At 41.6% G+C, this 24,012-nt stretch overlaps 1 protein-coding gene across 36 annotated transcripts in view; it reads right to left on the bottom strand.

The window, feature by feature from the left end:
• Positions 1-24,012, bottom strand: part of NRXN3 (neurexin 3) — a 1,031,515-nt gene that overhangs the window by 725,051 nt on the left and 282,452 nt on the right. For 24 of the 36 annotated variants that reach the window (XR_010988607.1, XR_010988609.1, XR_010988608.1 and 21 more), the window contains 2 exons: positions 23,678-23,701; positions 21,604-21,765 (listed from right to left, as the gene is read on the bottom strand). Coding sequence is in view for 33 of the 36 variants with exons in the window: in XM_068148688.1 (XP_068004789.1) it covers positions 21,604-21,765; positions 23,678-23,701 (186 nt within the window). In the remaining 3 variants the exon portion in view is untranslated. The remainder of the gene's footprint in view (positions 1-21,603; positions 21,766-23,677; positions 23,702-24,012) is intronic. The other 12 variants (XM_068148701.1, XM_068148698.1, XM_068148699.1 and 9 more) reach the window with 1 other exon arrangement.

The raw sequence follows: 24,012 nt of genomic DNA, 5'->3' as shown, positions 1-24,012 counted from the left end.
AAGCACTGAAATGAGCAGCAGAATTGGGAGACAGAAGAGCATTCAGCACCAGATTACACTTCCTTCTCAAAGTAGGTGGAGTGCTGCAATCAGGAGTGGTGAGAGCGCTTCAGTAAGGAGAGAGGTCAGGGCTAGAGACAGCACTGAGTACCAGAAAAAGAGGCAGCTGATTACACTGGGCCTGAATCTGCAAAATGTAGAGAGCTTGCAGTACTGTTTTGCCTCTGGAGTGGGCCTATCACTACGGTTCTTTGCCCTTCTTGGAAAAAAAAAACATAAGAGAGAGAGAGAAAGAAAGAGGAAGAACCAAATGTTTCTCCTTTATGACAGTTTTATTCTCCTTGCATAGAACAAAGACTGTCAAAACAGTCACAACACACACAGAAATCAGCCAGCCATTCTTTTTCTAATACACCCAGAAAGCTTTACTGTGTCTTCTATCGGTCACTGAAGGGAAGGGGGAAAAAAAAGAGAGAGAGAAAAGTAAGAGGAAATAGCTGACATAATGACAAAACTTTAAGAAAAAGCTGAAAGCAAGGATAAATATGCATTCCTCAGTGCAGGAGTGGCTACTGGTGTCTGGTTATGTAATCAGCTTACATGCTACTTATTTGCAATATGTGCCTCCATGAATTTGCATGTACATAAACATATCCATACACTCTGCATATCTGCATGAGAAGGCACATCTGTTTACATACTCACATAGTATCATAGTATCATTCAGGGTTGGAAGGGACCACAAGGATCATCTAGTTCCAACCCCCCTGCCACGGGCAGGGACACCCCACACTAGATCAGGCTGGACAGAGCCTCATCCAGCCTGCTCTTAAACACCTCCAGGGACGGGGCCTCAACCACCTCCCTGGAAAACCCATTCCAGGGCTTCACTACTCTCATGGTGAAGAACCTCCTCCTCACATCCAGCCTGAATCTCCCCACCTCCAGCTTCATTCCATTCCCCCTAGTCCTATCACTACCTGAGATCCTGAGAAGTCCTTCCCCAGCCTTCCTGTAGGCCCCCTTCAGATACTGGAAGGCCACAATTAGGTCACCTCGGAGCCTTCTCTTCTCCAGACTGAACAGCTCCAACTCCTTCAGTCTGTCCTCATAGGAGAGGTGCTCCAGCCCTCTGCTCATCCTTGTGGCCCTTCTCTGGACACACTCCAGCACCTCCACATCCCTCTTGTAATAGGGGCTCCAGAACTGGACACAGTACTCCAGGTGGGGTCTCACCAGGGCTGCACATGCAGATCTGCACGGTGGATCTCTGCACTAGTACCTACTAAGGACATATGTAAGGGTTTAAAAAGATCTGTACACATGCTACTGTATGTACACAAATGTGTACACATCTCTCCACCTATGATTCATATGCAATGCACATGTATTTCCAGGACAATAAGCTTAAGTGTGCTGAAACACTCTACACAAGGATGGAGTTACCTTTTCCTAGAGAAAAGACTGATGGAGGTGAGGTTACACCAGAATCCTTGTGACTGCAAGCCACAGCCTTTGCAGCTCCACAATCTCTACTCTATCTAGAAGTGAGATTTTAATACAGAAGATATATCTAACTTTGCTGTACGTTACATTAGACTGTATGCTGAATGGGACATAGCAGAAGCTAAGCATCTCTTTCATGCATTTTTTTTTCTGTCACCTTGGCATGGTCAAACCTGAATAGAGCAAAGAAAAGGGAGAAAGAAAATGAAATTAAAACAGAGAGGTTTCTGAATGGACTGTTTCTAGTGTAAGCTATCCTAGGTTGAGTATGTCCTTGCCTGCAGTCCTGTTTCAGGCCCAAATAATTCAATGTCAGCTTTGATTGTTCTACTATATTAAAGAGGCAAACAAGTTAAAAAAAAAAAGTCAAAAAAACAAAGCAAACAAAAAGACCAAGCAAACAAAAAATCCAATGGCATAGAAAGTCCAGTGTACAAAATACAAAGATGCAGATGAAGAGTACATTGCTAGAGAATAAATGTTCAGCACACACTGTGTCCCAGCATCACTGTGTCTTGCCATTCCCAGGCAGAGATTGTTCTGCTTGGCACTCAGAAGGGGTGGATTAGTGATAACAACTATGGCACACTGAAAGGCCCACTCTTTTCTATACTCTACTATCCTCTTTTTTTCCCATTGCTTCCCTTAGATCAACAAAATTTGAAAGGTCTTCTTTTTTCAACTACCCCAGGTTTCCTCAATCTGCTTTGGAAGCAATATAAATAGTAACCAAAACAGGCAAATCATTTCCTTAACTCCTCAGTCACTCTGTCAGTAGGTTCTGTAACGTTTCCTCTTCAAGGTTGCCCTTGAAAGTGCAGGTATCTCATACTGTTCTGGCACCCCTAAGCCTGATAACCTCTCACTCCAAACACATCATTTGCATGCAGGTGTATTAACAGGTCTTCCAAAAGGAAAGATGGGTTGCAGACATCTGTCCAAGATCCTTTTAGCCCCTCACAACGCCACAGAGAAACCAGGAGTTTCTGCAATGTGCTACTAACTAGTTTTGTCCTATCGAGGCTAATGGGCCTCTTAAAGGCAGACCATCAGTTTCTTGCCACATTCTTCATAGCTTGTGTAGAAGTATTACACTCCAGAAAGTTAAACACTTCATTTAGCTTGAAGCAAGATAATAAACTCCACTGTGTTAACTGTACCCTGCCAACTTTGCCTGCATGTTCATGTAAGGAATAGAAGAGGCATAGCTGTTGCCTTCTAAACACAAGTTTCATTTTCCCAGGCTGTATATAGTATCTGTGCCAGTAATAAAGATTACTTCTACATTAGTATTACCATTACCATGATTATTATTACCATGATGACTATTGATTATTACACATTGGAGACGCTGGTGTGGTCAGGGAATCAAGGAGGCAGGCAAATGGCAATCAAAGGGCTTCCTCTGACACAGCGAATTGTAAGGACATCCTGTACCACTTTCCAAAAACTTAGGACTGGAAGTTCATTCCAAAGTCTGAGGATCTCTTTTAGGGCAGTAAGAGGAAATATGCACACAGGCCTATTTTCCTTCCAACTTTGCTTCTGATTTTATGGAAGAAGTTACTCATAAAGCTTTCCAGGTGGCACAGAGAGACAGACTGAGGTAGTGCACTGGGCGAAGTTTCAGTTCTAGCATGGCTAAAGTACAACCACTGTGTGACTTCCACATAATAGAAAACAGTTTTGACACCTAAGGTGGATTCTGGAAAAGGACTTACAACTTAGGCATGCATAATACATAATCAGACACAGTCTCATTTCAGTACAGCCCAGTGCTAGATTTAGGATCAAAGACTGTAAGTAACTCTCACACAAAGGAAACCACATCTAAGCCTTGAAAATAGTGAGTGTGGAAGAGCGTGTGTGTCTTGGTGCATAACCAATTGAACATGAAATGCTTTTGTAAAGCAGCTGCTAAGAGGGCTAATGTGATTCTTCAGTGTCTAAATAGGAAACTATCAAGAAAGTACAGAGAAAAGACTCTGACTATATACACAGTATCAGTGAAACCATTTAATGATACTGTGGCCTGTTATCTTACCTATGTTTTTAAAGATGTAAAAGAACTTCAAAGAGCACAGAAAAGTACTACAGTGATTTCAAGTCTCAGTCTTACACTATGCTAGGGGACCTAACCAATGGATTCCATCTAATTCACCCAAAGGTAGGTTACAAGCTGATCCAAATCTACGTGCTACAGGAATTTGCATGGGGAGAAGTTCTCTGACAGAGGAGGTCCACTTTACTTTAGGAGACAAAAGCATAATCGTATACGGTGGCTAGCTAAATCACAACTGCTCAGTCTGGAAGTAATGTGCGGTGTTTCCTACTGATCTGATTAACCAATGAAGTCCTCAAATCCCAACAGGGAGCAGTAGTCATGAAAAAAAAAGCAAATATTATCTCTTGATACAGAAGCCCATCAAAACCCCAACACAGAAAAGGTTTGTTTAAAATGTTCATCCTACAAACTTTATGAAGCATGAAACAAACATTTTTTTTCCTCTGTCAGATATAAATACGTAAAGAACATAACAGCTTAGATCACAAGAGGATGACAAAGTATTTTGCAATCCATGGGAACAAAAGAGGATGTTGATCAGCTACCAGGGCTAAATATGCTTTATTTTTAATTTCACAAACCTGGGTCACTTGCTCTAAAGCCTTAAAAGAGCTAAATGAGAAGATTTCTGATCTACAAAGGTTTATTTTTAATCTTGGAATAACAGAAAGATAAGAAAAGAATAAAATAATTTTAATGTTGCGTGAATGTTTCTAAAAGGCAAACAGGACAAGATGTGTAACTGCAGAAAACAGCAGCCCTGGAGGAAATAGCACATCAGCTTCTATCTGAAGCGCTTAATAAAAACATTAAAGGATAAGGATACAATACTTAATGTCATTAGACCTTCCTGTGTAAAAGCAGTTTCTGTCAAATAAACCTGGTATCATTTGAATGACAATGGTAAAGGCACAGGTGAAACATTTGATTGAACAGTCCTGCTTAAATTAACAGCTTATAAGGACATAATGTTAAATAGAGTCTCAAAAAGTAGGTGTCAGTGGTGTATCAGTGCATGTCTAATGCACTGTAAGAATATATAACTGATGTAAAAGTATTAAATATTTTACCAATTACCTAGAAGTAAATAAAAAAAGCACTGAAGCTAATACTTGAAGTTAACAGCAAGTGTGTCAGAGCACTAAACTTCAATGACAGACCAGTTATACAGAGCAATTCATACAGCACGAAAGTCCAGGGCCTTTCAATCCCAGTAAGTACTAAAACAACTGAATGTTAAAACATATAAGCTCATGAACATGGAAAACTGACCATGAACTACAGAACCAGGAAGGGAAAATAAGTATTATTATGCTTGATGTATATCTCACAGACAAGCATCATGGGAGGCAACAATGCACACTTGCCACCCAGAAGACAAATCGCATCCTGGCTGGCATTAAAAGAAGCTTTTACCAGCAGGTTGAGAGAGGTGATTCCACCCCTCTACTCTGCTCTGGTGAGAACTCACCTGGAGTACTGTGGCCAGCCCTGGGACCCCCAGCATAAGAGAGATTTGGGCCTGCTGGAATGGGTCCAGAAGAGGATCATAACAATGATCAGAGAGCTGAAGGACCTCCCTTACAAAGACAGGCTGAAAGAACTGGGGCTGTTCAGCCTAGAGAAGGGGTGGCTCCGGGGTGACCTTGTAGCTACATTCAAATATCTGAAGATATACTCTGTAGCGAGAGGATGAGGGGCAATGGATTTAAACTGAGCCAAGGCTAGATTTATGTTGGACATAAGGAAGAAGTTCTTTACAACAAGAGTGATAGAACACTAGAACAGGTTGCCCAGGCATGAGGTTGAGGTTCTGTCCCTGGAGACATTGAACATTAAAGTTGATGTTGGGCAGCCTGATCCATCTGGAGGTGTCCCTGCTCGCTGCAGGGGGGTTGGACAAGATGTCCTTTGAGGGTCCCTTCCAACTCAATGCAATCTGTGGCTCTGAATTTGCAGGAGAGCTGCACTCTGCAAAGTGTGAGTTTCCAGTAAACCCCTCTGGCCAAAAAAGAAGGCCAGTTCAGTCTCAGGATACATGACTAGAATAAGCACTACCTAGCACTGGTATGCTATGCACTTAAAACCTAGGTGCAATCCAAATGCCTACATTTTCTTAAAGAAACAATACAAACATTTCAATGAATACATCAACCAGCTTCAAGATGATTTCAGAACAGCAGCCTTACATTAAAAGACAAGGAACTCCCATCTGTTTAGTTTTTCAAAAGACAGATAAAGGGACTTGATTATAGTGAATAAGGAAAAACACTGGGTTTCTGAAGCATCTTTGTTCCAGCAGAAAACTGCATCACAAGAATCAACATTAAGGAGCTATTGTCATACAAATTCAAAATGGTTTTAGGGAAGTATTGCTACACAGCTGCTCTGTTAGACTTCTGAAGGTATCCAGGGAGGAGGTTTTCATACCTTGGACATATTTGCTCCACAACATTCTTCTCTCTAAACTGGAGACAAATGGATTTGATGGGTGGACTGTTCAGCGGATAGTGAATTAGCTAGATGGTCACATTCAGAGGGTAGTGGTCAACATCTCAACATCCAGATGGAGATCAGTGAGTAGTGGTGTCCCACAGGGATCTGTATTGCGACCAATACTCTTTAGTATCTTTATCAATAGCTGGATCAAGTGCACCATCAGAAAGTTTGAAGACAACGCCAAGGTGTGGTTGACACCAGAGAGACCCAGACAAGCTCAAGAAGTGGGCCTATGTGAACCTCCTGACATTCAACAAGGCAAAGTACAAGTTCCTTCACCTGGGATGCAACAGAGTTATTTGCCATTGGAATGTGCTGCAAGGGAGGTGGTGGAGTCAACGTCCCTGGAGATGCTCAAAAAAGGATTGGATGTGGCACTTGAAGCCATGGTTTACTTGTCATGAGGTGTTGGGTGACAGGTTGGACTTGATGATCTCTCAGGTCTTTTCCAAGCTTGTTGATTCTATGATTCTATAAATCCCCTGCATCAAGAGAGGCTGAGGGAGCCCTATAGAGAAAACCTTGGTGAACCGGGAAGCAAAGCTAGAATTAAGTTTCTAAAAACTAGCTGTGGTTTCCACACAGACCCAAAACTCCTTATGAAAGGATAGAAGAAGTGATTTAGAAAACACACTCAATGCTAAAGCTGTCATTTGAATTATTAATAGTTAACAGACAGACTTTATGGGATGCTCACGAGATGAAAGTTATTTACCCAACAAGTTACATGCATAATTAATTTCTCCTGTGATACATGATTTGTGAAGTTCTAACAAAATGTGTAACAGAGGCTGTAAACAGGCAAACTAGCCTGAAGCCAGAAGAGCTAAGCATATGGTGATTAAGAGAACATACTAGAAATACATAGTAAGGAAAAAAAACATGAGAGAGAGGAAGTGACAATGCTGCATTTCTACATTATGTTCCTAGTGTGCAGCCATGAATAATAAGAAGGAAGCTCAGGCAAGAAGTGAGAAGCAGGCACACCAAGCTTGGGTAAAGGAGAATGGAGGCATTCAGTGTTCTCGTTATCTCAGATGAAGACAATTTCAGGCCAAGCCAGCCCTGGAATATAAACTAGGGAAATGAAGGAAAATGCTCAGCTGACAGCTTGCCTGGATAGCTGAACACTGAGGCTGCAGAAGAAGAACCCATTCCTAAATACAAGAATAGCACCTATTTCCTTGAGCTTTGCATTAGAACCAATTTTAATATTGCAATTGATAATTTAGGCATTATCTGGGTACTAAAAATAAACTGGACATCCCCAGTAACAGCTTCTACTTGAGTGAGATGACAAACAGGAACAGTCTCATTCTTTAAGAGTGTCAAGTCAGAGGGATCATGGTTTGTTCAACTCTTGAGAAATCTTTCCCCCTGTGCTACAGGTGGTTTTCTTGACAGTTCTTTATATCTTTGAGATGAGTCATGTGTCGGCCCCTCCTTTGGGTAGCAACTCCCTTTGGGAGGCTACAACCAACATTCCATTTAGTCAGTGGCCATAAAGGCTAAAACCCAACTGCAGTCATATCATCAGTATCAGGAAGACAGATTTTACCCTGGCACTAGTCTTTCCAAGAAAAACTGCAGTTTTGAAGACAGACATATAACAAGTAACAAAGTGTGAACAAATCGTCTTAATTGCCTGATTTTTCTGGGAAGGTATCCTAGCATTGCCAAAGTGGAAGTGAGACTGAAACCCCTAATAGAGGTCTGAGAGAGTACTGGCACATTAATGAACCAGAATAGACAGTTTTTCTCCCACCTACTCAGGTAACAGCCAGATTGGGTGAAAAGTCTCCAAGTACCAAGTCTTTCAGGATCTGCCACAGTTTAAAGTCAGCAGTTAAAAATGCAAGTGAGACTATTTGCTTCCCTATTTTGCTGCCAATGCAAGAATCTTCCCAGAGGTATAAGAGTGAAAGACTGGGAAAATGTTCATCATCAGAGCTTCATCCTAATCCCAGTGCTCTGTCCAATCCAGCTGCAAACCTGGAAGAATTGTGCTGCTTTTCCAGTATTTCACAGCAATGTTTTAGCCACCTCAAACTTTCTGAATTCCACTTGATATCATACTAACCTAGGAACAGGTAGGAATGTGTAATCCTAGAACGTGTCTATTGTGCAAACTAAGAATTGTCTAAACAATTAGAAAATGTAACTGTGCGTTTGGGAAAGAAGTTAAGAAGAGCAAACTGGTTTAGACTGACTTTGCTGTCAGTCTGTCCCATCAGCTGTATTCAGACAGCCTAGAGAGCATGTGCAAAGAAGTTCAGCTAAAAGGCCATAGGGAGGAAGAGGACGGACACCCCAAATGACCACCAGGGCATGCACCCTGCACAGTATATAATGAGCATGTGTGCAGGAAATTTGCATATGTAATGAATTCCCTGGACTACTTTGAATATGCTAATCACTGCTTAGAAAAATTATGATTATGTAAGAGATGTGAGCAGATATTCTCACCACCCTTAGGTGGAGTGATCCCTATGTGTCTGGTGCTGAAATAAAGAAATGCTGCTACTTAACACCTCACTGGCCTTAGAGAGCTTTCTTGCCATATTTGGTAACACACTGACAGACCTTTCCTCTAACAGAAGTTCAGAAAGCATCAACATACTTGTCTCCATGTCTGTTCAGAGCTTGAAACCTGCTGGAGCATTTCACAATCAAAACCAAACACTGGAAAACAAACACTGGAAAGCAGCTGAGAAGCGGCATCAGAAGGGGTTGGGCCTGATCAGCCTTCTAAAAATCACTGGCTTCATTCCCTCTTGCTGCTACTGCCTGATGATGGCAAGAGCATGCAAAAGCAGATTTTCTGCCTACCTCCAGCCCCAATCAAGGGAACATCTTGCTTCTGGCTGGCATCTCACATCATTCAGCTGTAGTAAAAGAGGGAAATCTCAAGGACAACCAATCCAGCCAGGATGTTCTGCCAAGGTTGCTGTTCCAATTTTCACAGCTAGAAAGAGGGAGAGAATATACTCCTCCCCCCCTTACATTATCCTAAAGCCTGCAGGTGCCAGCAACGCAAATAAACGTGGAGCAATTAACAGAATTAACACAGCTTTAAATAGCTTGGCTCACCAGATGTGGACTCCTAGCAGAGTTCTATAAAATGTAAAGTTATTACAGATAAAACCATTCATCATCTGTTCACAGACTTGTTCTAGATGCAAACCCCATTCTGCTTAAAATGGCTAATATTCAGAAAGGCACAGATTTAACAGGAATTATGCCATGCTAAAGCCCCATTTCTAAATGTCATTTTTCATTTCTGCCATCATTCTGAGACCTATATTCCCTCTGCTTGGTAACACTGATACACTAAAAAGCTTTGCTAACATGACTCACAGTTACCTCTTGGGGTGCCAGAACTGAGACATCACCTTTCAGTCACTTCCACTCTGGCCAAAGGAGCTTGGTGAGTCACACACTACACATCACTGCTTTCTTGGATGCAGTTGCTACTGTACAGTTGTGTGCCACCAGCCGCACGCAGCTCACAGATAAATGATGCTCTCCCTGAAGTGTTAAGTGCTCAAGTGCCAAGATTTGTGCTTAGGAAGTAGCAGCATTTGAGTTTTCTCCATTCTGGTGATGTGAAGACACAGTAAGCACTACAGCAATCCTCCTAATGTTCCCCTAAGGCCTGTTAAAATAAACCCATTCATTCCATTGTGCTGTTGGGTCTGCCTAGATAGCTACAAGAAGCAGGGGCAAGAGGATGCCCCTAACCCACCTTTGAGCCTTGATATTACCATTTCTAACAACTCCACTTATGGAGCTGTAGCTTAAGGAGTATAAAACCTTATGAAAAGCAATTCAGAGCTTAAATTCACAGAATCACAGAATCACCAAGGTTGGAAGAGACCTCAAAGATCATCAAGTCCAAACTGTCATGACAGACCAAAAATTGCATCTTTCTATATAACTCTATTACTCCCATTGAACTGCTTAAGACTACAGATGTATCCAGTGCTAATTTTGACCTAAACTAATTCTGCCTGTGCAATTTGAAGGAGGGAGTGAAAACCATCCTGAAGTACAGGTACTCAGTGCAACAAGAATAGATCAAAGCCAGACAGCAGCAATGAGAAAGAATTTGAACAGAAAGAAAATCAGATACAATACAAAATCTGGTTGTATATTGAGCCCACTGCCTTTTCCATGTAGTTCAACTAACAAATGCTGCCCATTAGTTGCTTGTCTCCTCCTGTCCTACTCACAGATGACAGCTAGCTGGCTTACTGCTACAGAGGAGTCATGAACCAGGGAGGATTCATCCAGCCCACCCACTCAACATTCAAACCTCATCATCCTTTCACGCCTCCCTTTTTGGCAGCTGCAGCAGCCTGACTTTTTGTAGCTCAGTCTTTCCCCAGAAATCACAATATGCACACACACATGCACACTTCATAGCCATAGTCTAGCCCTCAGGGCCACAAGATTTGTAATAGTGACTGCTGCTCCCAAAGACAGGACTCTGTCTTTAATGTTGGGGGGGGGGAAGTTGGGGGGAAATTTCAGCCTAACACAGTGGGAAATAAGCTACTTCAGCCAAAAAAAAACTCCTCTAATTAAAGCTCTAAAAACTTAGATCCAGCACTTGCACACCATGACTAAGTGATTACAACATACCTGAAAGCACAGCTAGAGAGTAATTTTTGCTGCTATATTTGAAGGTTGTGATAAAATTAAAAGACTAACAGAAGAAAATATAATTACCAAGAAGGCTGAAGACAGTCCCAAAGTCAGACTGAAATGGGGTTAAGTTAGAAGAAGTTCTAGTCTCCAGCCCAGTGTAGGCACAAACCAGTAAAAGTAGCAAGTGTTTTCAAAAGCTTAACTTGTTCTATTAAAAGAAAGTGTGTTGGGGGACACAGTTACATAGGGAGCAGAGCCCTTTTAATTCTTGTGCTTGGTGCAGGTACTCAAATACAGATTGCTTTTCTCATCACTATTACACCTATGTCAGGAGTGAAATAACTTATCACAGCACTGGAGAATACATTAAGCTCTACATGCTCCATGTTAGTAACTCTTTGCCTATCAAGCTTTGAAACCCTGCCAGCCAGTTCAGCAATCCACTCAGCTCCTAGACTGAAAGTACCTATGCCACACACACATAAACAACATAGTTTTGCAACTTCTCTCTCTCCTATAACTTTATTAATATTAGCATATGGCAGGTTCTAGGTCTCAAAACCTATTCATACGTATTTCTGTCTGACAGTATAAGATTAATCCTTAGCAATGCCATTTATTGTGACTGCTTATGCTGTGTTAAAGGATTATCATGATTTCTCTGAGTGCTCACCTAAACCAGGAGTTTACCAAGTAGAGTGAACTACAAAACCAAGCAGAGGACAAGAAACTCACTTTCCTTGCAAGCTGAGAATATCAGACTTTGAGCAGCCTTAGGCTGCGACTACATTTGGCTAACAGCATTAGGAAAAGACAGGCAGAAATCTTTGCCACAGTAACCTCTGTAAGTACCTCTACTGCTTTGCTGATGACCTTGGACTCGGCTATACTTGCCCATCAACACCCTACATCCTGCATTTATTTACTCTTGAATTGAGATGGATTATATCATATGTGTACAAGGATTGTTGCTTTAGTAGTTCCATTCTTTCAGGCATGAGTTACCAATTAACTTTATTATGTGCCCAAAGCACAGGCTATATTGCTCCAATCCTCAACACATTTTCTGAATTTGCTTATATAAATATAGTTCTACACCCATAAACACTCTCATTTGCTGAACAACAGCACATGGCACATCCCTCGCAGGTAGAGAAGCTCAGCAGGAGTCAGGTTCATTTTACAGGAAAGAAAAGCCCATTCCTGATGATGCTGTTGCAAAGCAAGTACAGATGGCAGTAGAGGCAGGACAGAGGGTCACATGCAGACAGCTCAGTCAGGATTCCTCAGAGTGCCCCATTACTGCTGCAATGCATCAGGCTGCTTGGCTACATTGCCCAGGGGTGACTAGGTGGTTTCCTCCCTATGTACCTGTTCCAGTGGCAGCTGGAGGGAGTTAGACTGGGTTACACCACACTTTGTTCTGGTCTATTCTATTCTATTCTATTCTATTCTATTCTATTCTATTCTATTCTATTCTATGGATTATCTTTACCTTCTGAATGTGGTGGTAGTACATAGTACTTATATATATACACTAAACTAATCAGACTTCGGCCATTTATTACTTTTGTGAACTTTCTAAGAGTGCAGAAACTTTGGTAGTTCAATCCTACTGAACTGTTGATATACGAATTTTCCTTTAAATTAATACCCCAAGAAAATGTGTGTGCTGGGGCTGACCTAGAAAACCTGCAAGCTGCCATATGCCTACTGATGAGAGTTCCAGTGAACAAGATACACTGTTGTAATAACCAGAACCTGTATTTGGTTCAATCTGTGGGCAGTTATGGAATAAAAACAAGCAAATCAACAAACTCCAAACATTTCACACTTCTAGGCTCACTATGACTGCAGGATTCTAGAGCCCTTGCTATTTGAATTTCATTCACAGATGATAAAATAATATCCCATTCACCTCCTGTACCAAAGTCAGCTGAAACCTCAACTCTTGTCTTTCAATCTCCCATCTTAGAATCACAGAATCAATAAGGTTGTAAATGACCTCAAAGATCATCAAGTCCAACCTGTCACCACAGACCTCATGACTACTAAACCATGGCCCAATCCTTTTCTGAACACCTCCAGGGACAGTGACTCCACCACCTCCCCAGGCAGCACATTCCAATGGCTAACAACTCTTTCTGTGAAGAACTTTCTCCTCACCTCGAACCTCCTCTTCTCCAGGCTAAACAATCCCAGCTCCCTCAGCCTCTCCTCACAGGGCTTGTGCTTGAGGCCTCTCCCAAGCCTTGTTGCCCTTCTCTGGACACATTCAAGTTTCTCAATGTCCTTCTTAAATTGAGAGGCCCAGAACTGGACACAGGACTCAAGGTGTGGCCTAACCAGTGCTCAGTACAGGGGCAGAATGTCTTCCCTGCTCCTGCTGGCCACACTATTTCTGATGCAGGCCAAGATGCCATTGGCCTTTTAGTAATTGAAAAGTAATTCTAGCACTTCACTTTCATACTCCACTAAAGACTAATTTAACAGGGAAATTTCAAATTGTTTTCCTGTTTAACAGGAATAAGTTCTTTGGATATATGGACAGGTCATGAGTAAATTATTCTTCCATTTTTCTTTGTGGTCAGAAATATTTTATGAAAGAGATTAATCAGTAATTGATGTTAGCTTATGTTATTTTGCAAGAAACCCTCATCCAATATCCTTATGACAGTAAAACCTGCTAAGGATACAAATAAGCCAAGCTGACAAAGTTGTTTTCTGTGGCATGCCTGAGGCAAGGCAATAATGCTAGCAAAAACCTTTCTTCTGTTGGGTAGGCAAGGGCTAAGCTATGTAAGGAAAAGAGGCTTTGAGTAACTCCCTAGCTATAGCAAAGCTGCAGCATTGGCAGCACACTAATACATCTGACAAGTCTACTGATTTTAGTTCCTGTGGGCCAGGCCAGTAATACTTATTAAAAGTGAAATATTAACCCCTGCAATGTGCAAAGCAACATGTACTTCATTGAAGAGTCTCCCTAAGTCCAGTAGAAGTGCAAGTTCTAACTGGATCCATAACTAGAAGATCATTTCCCATTTTGGTCAAACATGAAAGGAGCCTTCTAGGACACATTACACTTAAGATGCAATTCCTAGTGTCTTCAACCAAAATACAACAGAAACAGAACAAAGCAGAGAAATGCTCATCAGACCTCGCTGACTTTCACAAATGAGCTGCAACACTCAGAACCTATTTGAACTGCTCTGTGTCTCAACTTCAGCTACTTCAGTTGCTTAGGAGTAGGATCAGTTCTGCATTTTTCTTTAATTTCCTCACCTGAGAGCTGATTTTTAAGAGAAAGAAGCGGGAATTTCAAACCATCAGCAGCAGTTCAGCTGGCAAGGTAAGACACACTTTTGGCATAACCTATACATACCGAATGCAAACCTTTGAAATTTGCTTTTCACACTTATCCCCTTGCCAGCTTGACAGAAATGTGTAAAGACATCAAGGACAAAACAAGAAGAGATTGGCAAATATTACTGGTAAAGAAAATCCCCCAGAGAAACAAGGTTGCAGGAATTCCAGCAACATCTAATGTTCTCTAGTTAAAAACATCAGTCAATTAGGACTCTTTGGCTATACTGAAGACATAAGCCCTCCCTCCCAAGAGAAAGAGGAAAAATAAGAAAGAGGTAGGCAGGATGTCCCTCTTTTATCTATTGCTCTAATAGTGGCAGGCTGTCTATTAGTGTCTGACCAAGTGATATCACTTCTGTGCCTCAGATATAGCATTTGAGGAAAGATGATAATGACATTTACTCCCTTTGGCACTGTCTTTTAGATGATAGTTGGAAAGGAGAGACTACAGGGACTGCCAGGTAATTTTACTCCTCTACACCTAAGCTCCTTCAGATGAATTAAATGTAAAATGTTGACATTTGGTTACTGTACCACAGGATGCCTTCCTTTCTGAATGCTACATCAGCATGAGAAAAGCTCACCTCTGACCTTTCCTCTCTCACAAACTCATTGACACTGCACAGAAATCTGCATCTTCTCTCATCTCTCCCTAACGCACAGTATGGGTATAGACTTTTTGTTTTGGAAGGACTGCCTTGCCTTTGGTTCTCAGAACAAACATACCTCTTTTCTCCCATCCTTGCTAAATGATTCCTTAAAAAAACACTAGCAAAATCAACTGAATCATGTGCCTTCTCCAGAGAGGCTGATATACATCACTCTTACTAGTATTTGAACCATGAACCACAGAAGACTGACTTGACATATGCCTGTTGTGACATAAGTGATAATACAGATTTTCTCCTACATCAGTGTGTAGGGTTGATTTCACTCCAGTAGTTATTCCTGAGAAAAGAGGCTAGCATGATCCAATCTTTTATGCTTACAGGATGGTTTGTGCATGTAAACATGTAGGCAAACAAAACAGGGGAGGTACCCCTTCTGGCAGCACAGCAGAGGTCTGTCAGGACAGCACTGATTCTTTTTCAGTGCTGTCAAAAAGCCCAGATGTGGACAGAAGAGGTGCTTCACCTTCCAGATGCTCAATTCAGAGTCTCTTGTTCACCTTTGCTCCATGTCATGTCCCATACTCATGCTAGAAAACAGAAGGTATTCTTGTCTGTGTACCACAAAGTCTTTCAGGATTCACATTGACATGTTGGCAGACAGCAGACAGCTTGAGAAATTGTCTACTGCCCAATCATATATCCCTTCTGACTCTGAGCTAACTATCCATGCAAACTATCCTGCTTATAGGCATTACTTGATGAGAAAACACTGTCATCTTACCATCATCATCTAAGGGTCTATGCAGGATTCTCTCAGCACCTTGCCTTGTATCCCTACCCTGTTTCCAAGAGACACAGTTCCCACCTCTGTATTGAATCTTTCTAGAAATATATTGTTTTTCTTCTCATTACTTCATGCTGCTCAGAATGCTAGCCAGTGTCTCCTCTGCTGTGCCTCTCATGCCATGGTGTTATGTACCTACGACAAGGGGACTGAAAAACAGGATGCAGACTTTGTACAGATGCGCAGACAACATGCAGACATGCTTGACTCCCAAAACACAGACCTTGGGCTGTGGCAGGAAGTTGATCCACCACAGCAGCAGTAGTGCAACTGGAAATTTAAGAGTGAGGGCCAACCAAAAATTTTACAGGTCTCTGGATCTGGAAATTTAGTAATCAGGGTCAGCATCATCAGCGCTATTTGAGATGCTCTGGCAGAGATTAGTAATGGAAGACCAAAATTAAGAACAAGATGTATTTTGAGAAGCATCATATTTAGCCTTTGCCATGCTTTGTCTGCTCTGATGCAGTACCTTTAGCCCCTCCCTTTCTTTTTCAAATATTAAATTCACCAAGTAATACAAATAGGAAACAAAGTGGTCCAAATACAATAGAGCAGCTGGAGCAGCACTGTCAGACCAATATGTGTGAACGATCAGTACCTTTCATGAAGTAACTTCGTCCACAGCACATCAGTGAAATTCCCCATACTGCTGATTCCTGAACTCTCCTCTTATGAATTCCTGGGGCTTTACATCACTGCTGTAGAAGGGGATCTCAGGCACCCAAAAGCTTTCAGACTATCTGGTCTCTTGGTTAGAGACAGTCTCTTAGACTGGAACTTCCTGTCTGCTCTCTTCACATTCTGGCTGTTTTTCTCAGCCTCCATGTTTATAAGCCATCTTCTATCTGCACCTTCAGCCACCTTCCCAGTGTGACCAGAAAAACTCATGCCCAAACAGAATGCACAGCATCATTTGACATACAAATAGGTCTGAAAAAGACCTGTTTTGCAGATAGCATCTGACATGTACATACAGCCACCAGGAACATTCATGAACCATTTGGAAATCTGGCTCCTAGTAGTTGAATTGTAGACAGAAATGATCTAAGCTTTCACAGCTTTCTCCTATCATGGCCAGATGGTGCCTGACCTCTGCAATAATTTCTGCCATATTCTGCCCATACACAAACCTCACTGCTTCCTTCAAGCTGTTAGTATCAATCAACAATTTTCATAACTGAGATTTTAATAAAGCATTGACAGAAACCCAAAGATTTCATAAATTCTCTAATGCACATCCATTCTCTAGGGATCACCATAGGCTCTTCTAAAGCACTTCTATCTGTACCATCTAAATACTCCAAGTAAAGAGAATAGCAAATCTGAATGGCTGACTCCCTAAGAGAGTCTGAAAAATATTTAATTTTCTCTCCTTCTCTAGTGATTAGAGTCTGAAATCTAGCTTTCTCTCTTTATCTACACAGCTAAACTTCCCACCCAGCCATTCTCCATCTTCATCCCTGCTATTCAAGCCTCCTTTCTGAGACTCTCCAGCACTTGCAGGACAGCTGTTTGTCATCCTGTCCTGCCTCCTCCTGGCCATATGGAGGTCTCTAAAAACTATTAAGGTATCCTTTTCCCTTTCTACCCTCAGACAGTGTTTCTCCCTATTTATCCATTCACTCACTCTCAGAGCACTGAGATCCTTCTATACCTCCTCCTACCCCATCTCCATAACTGCTTTCCTCCACAATAGGCAATATCCCATCTTATCTCCTGAGTTCTTTTAGAGCAATTTATCTTAAGACTGATGGTCCAGAAAGCCTCATGTATTATGCAAATACAATGCAATGTCCATGTTTGATGTCTGTGTACTGCCCTGTTTGCATAGTCTGCCTTTTACAAATTTCATGGAAACATTATTTCTGTTTTCCACTCTTTCCTCCCTCATCACAATGTCATGTATACCACAGCACTGCTGGAATGGCTATGCAGAAATGTCAGACAAAGTGTGCTACTAGATATTGGGGCATCTTTAATTCTGTTGAAAAGGAAAAGCCAACCTGAACTACACATTCACCATTTGGGTTTACGGTTTAGGTATACTACTGCTCACAGTCAGAACCTGTACATGCAAGGAAAAGAGGCAGGAGGATCTATTCTGTGGGGAAAGGAGGAAACATTAGTTCAGACAATTCAAAGAAAATATGGCTACATTCACCACAGCTTATTTAAATACTGCAGCAGATGAGCCCTGAGAGGGCTTACTTCCTTGCCAGGATTACACTCATGCACTCCAGTTCCTCCTAGTCAAAGGTTAGACTTTGACTACATGAAATGCCTAACCTGCCAGAACTGCCCCTCCTCCTACCCCCAACCCCAGCTGAGTGGAGAAAGCCTTCCCAGCTGCAAAGGGGCAGAGGGTCATTAGGCACTCTGCCCTGTTGCTCTTCAGCACCTGCATGTAATCTGACAGGAAAGGGGAAGGCAGTGCTCCACTTAACAAGCCCTCTTAGCTCTCATGTGAGCAGTTTGGTGGTTGTACTGTGAGGCTGACGCAGTCCAGATGAAATAAGAGTGATTACAGGAGGAAAGCAGAAAGTTTCAACCCAAAGCTTGCATCAATCCCTTTGACATCCTAGGAAAGTGAGACAGCACTAGGCTGCATTTCAACAAATGCAAAGAAGTAGCAACAGACCATTCTGTTTAAACACCTCCAAGAGGTCAGTACAGAGGGCTTAGCATTCCCAGCAGCAGTGAAATCAGTAGGAGTCTGCTAAGACTCTGGAAAAGGGTGATTACATAGCTAGGACTTTGGTAGGAAAAAAAGAGCATTGTTCTACCAGAAAGTATCAATTCAAAGAAACAATATTTGCTCTTTGTCTATTTTTCTTAGCTTAGAATATTTTTCTTAAGAGCTCAAGCTCCTTCAGTACTCACTGATGAGAGACTAAGTATCCTTCTTGATCACAGAGCAAAGAAAAACAACAAACCAAAACATGACCTACAGGGATTGATTTACAAAATATACTGCCATGGTATGCAGAGAGGCAGGCAAGGGTCCCTGTAGCCAAGCTAGGAACCAAAAACATTACAGGTACACAAACACCACACTAACCTTGTTCTACCTTTCCAAGGATCAAAGCTGGCTACCATAGGGTGTCAAGTCTCATCCCCACAGCCAGCTCAGGTTTCTTTCACACCATACTGCATTGCATTGCACAGATATACCCTGGCTTTTCAGAAATAAACAAAGAAAAAGCTCAAAAGGGCCATCCTCTAATTCCAGGTGGATCTCAGGTTGATCCTGCTCCCTTTGCCATCTGCTTTTGCATCCCTATCAAGGGAAAGAAGAGGAATCTGATGGTGGAGGAATTGCACAAGGCAAACTTTACTGATCAACTTACCCAAAGCTTCATTTAATGACAGCCCTGCCTGCTTTGATATCTGAGAATAACTCACTAAACATGCAGTGGGAACTCTTTGCGGCCTATGCAGAGTATTGATTCTGGTCAGCCCCTGCTCTGTGCAGGTGTTGAGGCAGCACTTCTGGATTTTGTCAGTATTCTGCAAGATGCCTAGGGCTGCTCTTTCTCCATTAGATGTAGATCACTGTCATCTCCACTTGGCAAAACCCAACCTGACTAAAAGCACAAGTCAGCTTCCATACACTAGTGATATCACTAGTGATATCCTAGTGATACCTGCAGCAACCCATCCTGCAGCCTAGGAGGTCCGGAGGAAAAGCACAATGGAAATGCAAAGTGCTAATCAGTAGCATGGCTGTCCTTTTGAAATATTACATTTCTCCATTCACCCTACTTCCAGATGCCTCCCCTGATAACTCTGCACTACACTTAGGTTTGGTGAATAGATTATACTGGATTTGTCCTAAGAGGCCACAGGAGGTACATTTTGGGCACATTTGCACAGCAGCTGAAAGCACTACTGGATCACTACTAAGAGCAGGTTCCTATGAAGCTCAAACCCAGCCAGCACCAGCCTGTCTTTAAGGCAAGACAGTTGCTCATACACATCTCCTGTGGCAACCCAGTCAAGTGAAGATTTCAAAGCATATTTTGATTATCTGTTTTTCTTCTTCTTCCTCTCATTCTTAAGTGGTTGCTTGGGTTTTTCTTCTCATAGAGCATTATGAGCCTGGGACGGCTATGTACGTGCAGGCTAATATAATACAAATGATTATATAAATAACAAAGCTGCTGAAGATTTTCTTGTCACTGCTTTCTCTGCTCCATTGGCTTGACTTAAAGCACACATAAAAATGGCCTCTGCTAAGTGTTATGTTCATAGCATCCATAAATAAAATTAAGATCCTGATTTAAAGAGACACTAAGAACCTGTATATCCTCTTGATTTCAATCAAACTGGGATGCTCAATGCCTATGAAAATCAGGTCTGAGGCTCTACAGATAAAAACAGAATGATCTGATTCCTGTATGACAGTTTGTATTCAGCAGAGCCATTTAATTTTCCCTGTAAGATGCTCATATGCTCTTTTTCCAGCATACGTACATCTCCCTAATTAATCCAGAGGTCAGACAGGAGAGCAACTGCAGACTCTGACAGCCATTGCTCCCATCAAAGGCCTGGCACATAACACACAACCTCTGACACCACAAATTGAGCATCAGTAGGATGGCAACTTGTCAGGCAGTTGCAGCTACAGAATATCTAGCTCAGCACTGCTGCTTCCATGACACCTGTATACAAACTCACTCCATCTTCCCTCTGATATTAAATGTTCATACAAATAGGATATTATGGGCTGCAAATAAAACTAGACCCACCCAGCCACACTATGTCAAAGACAGTATTACTACAAAATCACAATGTTAGGGAGAAAACTCTCTGCATCAAGTTTCAGATAGGGGTCTGAGGCTTCATCATTTTTTGTTTGTTGGGTTGTGAGATTTTGTTTTATTTGGTTTGGTTTTGATTTTGGTTTGTTGTTGTTTGGGTTTTATTTTCCAGTGAACACTGTTCTGGTTCCTGCTGCTAGCCAGGCAGTTCAGTCTCAAAGTTGTAGATTAACTATGTGACAAAGGCAACCAGCCAGCACAAACCAGCATGATTTTGGAAGTCAACTAGCTGTTCCTGACCAATGCAGCAACTCTGCTGCAGGGACTTATCAACACAGTGCTCTTCGAGTCCACGAAGACTGAGAGAAATGGGGCTATTTAGACTTGACAAGAGAAGGCTGAGAGGGGATTTTACCAACATCAATAAGTATCTGAGGGCTGGGTGTCACGATGAAGGTGTCAGTCTCTTTTTGGTGGTGCCCAGTGACAGGACAAGGAGCAATAGATACAAGCTAGAACACAGGAGGTTCCACCTCACACAAGGAGACACTTCTTTATGGTAAGGGTGACATTGCACTGGAACAGGCTGCCCAGAGAGGCTTTGGAGTCTCCTCTGGAGATTTTCAAAACCCGCTTTGGTGTATTCCTGTGCAGCATGCCCTAGGCAATTCTGCTTTGGCAGAGGGGTTGGACTCAATGATCTCTGGAGGTGATTTCCAACCCCTAACATTCTGTGATTTTGTCATATGGCACACTATTGCCATATCTCCACTGTATCTTCATACTGCAGTCTCCTCACATAATTCACACACATATTTTATGTTACCTTCAGCTTTCACTTTTCTGTTTTATTCTAACTCTGTATCTTCCCAAAAAAACTGGTGACTATATTCACAAGACTTATAAATATTATCTTTAAAAAGTCTCTGATTATGATTTTGTCATCCAAAAAATGCTGCTTAGTAGTCAAAGGTCATTTATCTGTTTTTTTTAAATCACTATTGCCTCAGTGTCCAGAAGACTGCAATGCTCTCTTCTGAATTGCTAACAGCCTACAGAAGACATCTGCCACCACCATGGGTATTTTATCTGAGCACTAGAAGTCTGATAAGTTCATGAGTTTTACTGCTGATGTATTTTGTCCAGCAGAATCACACATTTATCTTTAGAGATTATGCGGTATCAGCATAAAATTTAGCATCAGGAAAAGACATGGAGTGTGTAATGAACAGTAGGAAAGAGCAATGACTTTGAAAACCCAAAGCACAGAAGAACAAAGAAATAATTTGAAATAGTTACCTCTTTGAGGCAGCCCATGAAGTTGTTGCTTACTGGAGAGCCAGGTAAATCAGCAGTACTGGGGCTCCCTCCCACATAAAAGAAGTCATCTGAGCCCAGCATGGTGTAGTCCTCCTGTGTGTAGCCCGTGGTGGTAAGGATGCCATCCACAGAGATTGTCACCTGTTCAAGGGACACAACAAAGAAAATCCCAGGCAATGACCTTACAACCCTGAACAGAACAAGTTACCTCTCCTACATTTTTATGTCAGTTTTATTAAGGATTTTGTTGAGATTTGGTATGCTTTTTTTTTTTTAGTTCAGCCAACCTCCATTTTCTGGTCTGCTTCACCCACAATGGAAATGCTCCAGCATCTCCTTCTTCCCTTTCGGGTGTATCAGCACTGTCAGGCTGACACGGCAGTCTACCCATTGAGATGCTTTCCATCCATTCAGGCCAGAAAATGGAACTGTCCTCAAAATAGATTTCTCATATTAGCTGATTTTATGATTAATTAATATTTCTTTTAATGATTACAGTTAGTTATGGTTGTTAGTAAAAAAAAAAGAAAAGAAAAAAGGAAAGAAAAAAAAACCCAAAACACTAATGAAGACGAGGTTGGTATTTTGTATTTTTATGTTTCTTTTTGCTCACAGCACACTGATGATCATGCATTCAGGGAGGGGGGTGGGAGGGAGCTCACTTTCCATACATTATGGATGTGCATGCCATGTACCTAGAGAGACACACACCCACCACAAAAAAAAAAAAAAAGTAAATAAAAAAAAATAAAAAATAAAAATTATATGTTACAAACTAATTCATAACCGAAATAAAAATAGGAAATAAATGAAAATAAAGCAAAACAAAAATAAATCAACCACGCACACGACAAGTGTGAGAGAAGCAGAGATGAGAAAGAAAGAGAACACAAAGCGTGCACACATTGCATTTGTCATGCCAATATATCTAAAGCTCAAAAAGAGGACAGGAAAAAAAAGAAGAGAAAGAGAGAAGGAGAAGGAGAGAGAAAACGATTTCACATTTGCATGCAATCAAAAATAAAAATACCAAACAAACATCAAAATAATAATGTAAAAAAAATCAAAACCAAACAGAAATGTCCCCAAGACCTCTAACCCAAAACACATGGAGAATGATGAGGGATGGAAGGACAAGGAGGGAGAGGAGCAAGTGAATCTTAGGTATTTTGCTTAGATATTGTTAGTAGCTAAAGGGGAAGATGGAGGAATGTAGATTGAAGCCAGGAGGAGACGAGCGAGTCACCAGACGTGGACATGCCATGCAGAGAGTGTGTACTGAAACAAACAACTGGCTGAGCTCCTGTCCGCCACGGCAGGTAGAGGCCAGAGAGAGAAAGAGAGAGAGAGTGAGAGAGAGAGCAAGAGGGAGGAGAAGAAGGAGAGAAAGAGGAGGGAGGGAAGTGGGGAAAAATAGGAGGAAGAGGACAACTTTGGCCAGTTTGCCTGTAATAGCCGTTGCCACAACAAAAGGATGAGAGAAAAAGAGAGCCTTCACCACTACGGACTAGAGGCCCTGCAATGGTTCTGATCTAGAAACCTTCAGAGTGAAAAAACCCAAAAAACCAAAAAGGGAGGAAAAAGCAAAATGAAAACTGAAACAAAAAAGACAGCTAGCTTAAAAGCAAGGGACAAAATCCCCAATAATTTACCACTAGAATGTAAAAGAGAAACTAAAGAGGTAAGTAAGGAAAGCAATGAAAGAAATGTCCAAACCCCATTTCCAGAAGAGCTGTGTTAGCTGGTTTTGTTGCTCATTTTCCATCGAAAAAGAAGAAAAGCCAAAAAAAGGAAAAAAAAAAAAAAAAGGAAAAAGAAAGAAAAAGGAAAAAGAAATAAAAAGGAAAAAGAAAGAAAAAGAAAAAAGGAGGGAGGGGAAACAAAAGTGTTTTCAATGAAATGAAAACAAAATTAAAGGAAGAGGTAGGTATAAAAGGGGGGTGGGGTGGGAGGGGAAGAGGGGGTTGGGGGAAGGAAAAGGCAGGTAACACACGGCAAACCCAAAAAAAGAGACAATAAGAATGATATCTACCAGACAATGTAGTTTGTTTACCATAGCGTGTCCAATGCCTGAGTGCTTTGCGGAAAAGGGGGAAGAAAGGAAATTAAAAAATCGTGAACAGAACGATTGTTAATTAAAATAACTAAAAGCAAAGATGAGTCGTTAGGGTGTTAGTACATTAGTTGGTTAGTAAAAATGACACATTGCATGAATGGTCTAGTGTTAGTCTTTCAAAAAAAGGTGTGGGGCACCTGAGACACACGAAGTGAGAAAGAGGACAATATGACCAGGACTCTATGGGGAACCATGCCATCTAGTCTGCAAAGAGGAAGGGTGCCACCTACTCTTCCCACCCTGCTATTAGTCATTAACTTCAACCCTCCTAT

The sequence above is a fragment of the Melanerpes formicivorus genome, unplaced genomic scaffold (genome assembly GCF_026170545.1).
Source record: "Melanerpes formicivorus ecotype bairdi unplaced genomic scaffold, bMelFor1.0.p_v2 SCAF_17, whole genome shotgun sequence".
NCBI classification, from domain to species: domain Eukaryota; kingdom Metazoa; phylum Chordata; class Aves; order Piciformes; family Picidae; genus Melanerpes; species Melanerpes formicivorus.
The sequence above is the reverse complement of the archived record's forward strand: the minus strand, read 5'-3'. Positions and strand labels throughout refer to the sequence as shown.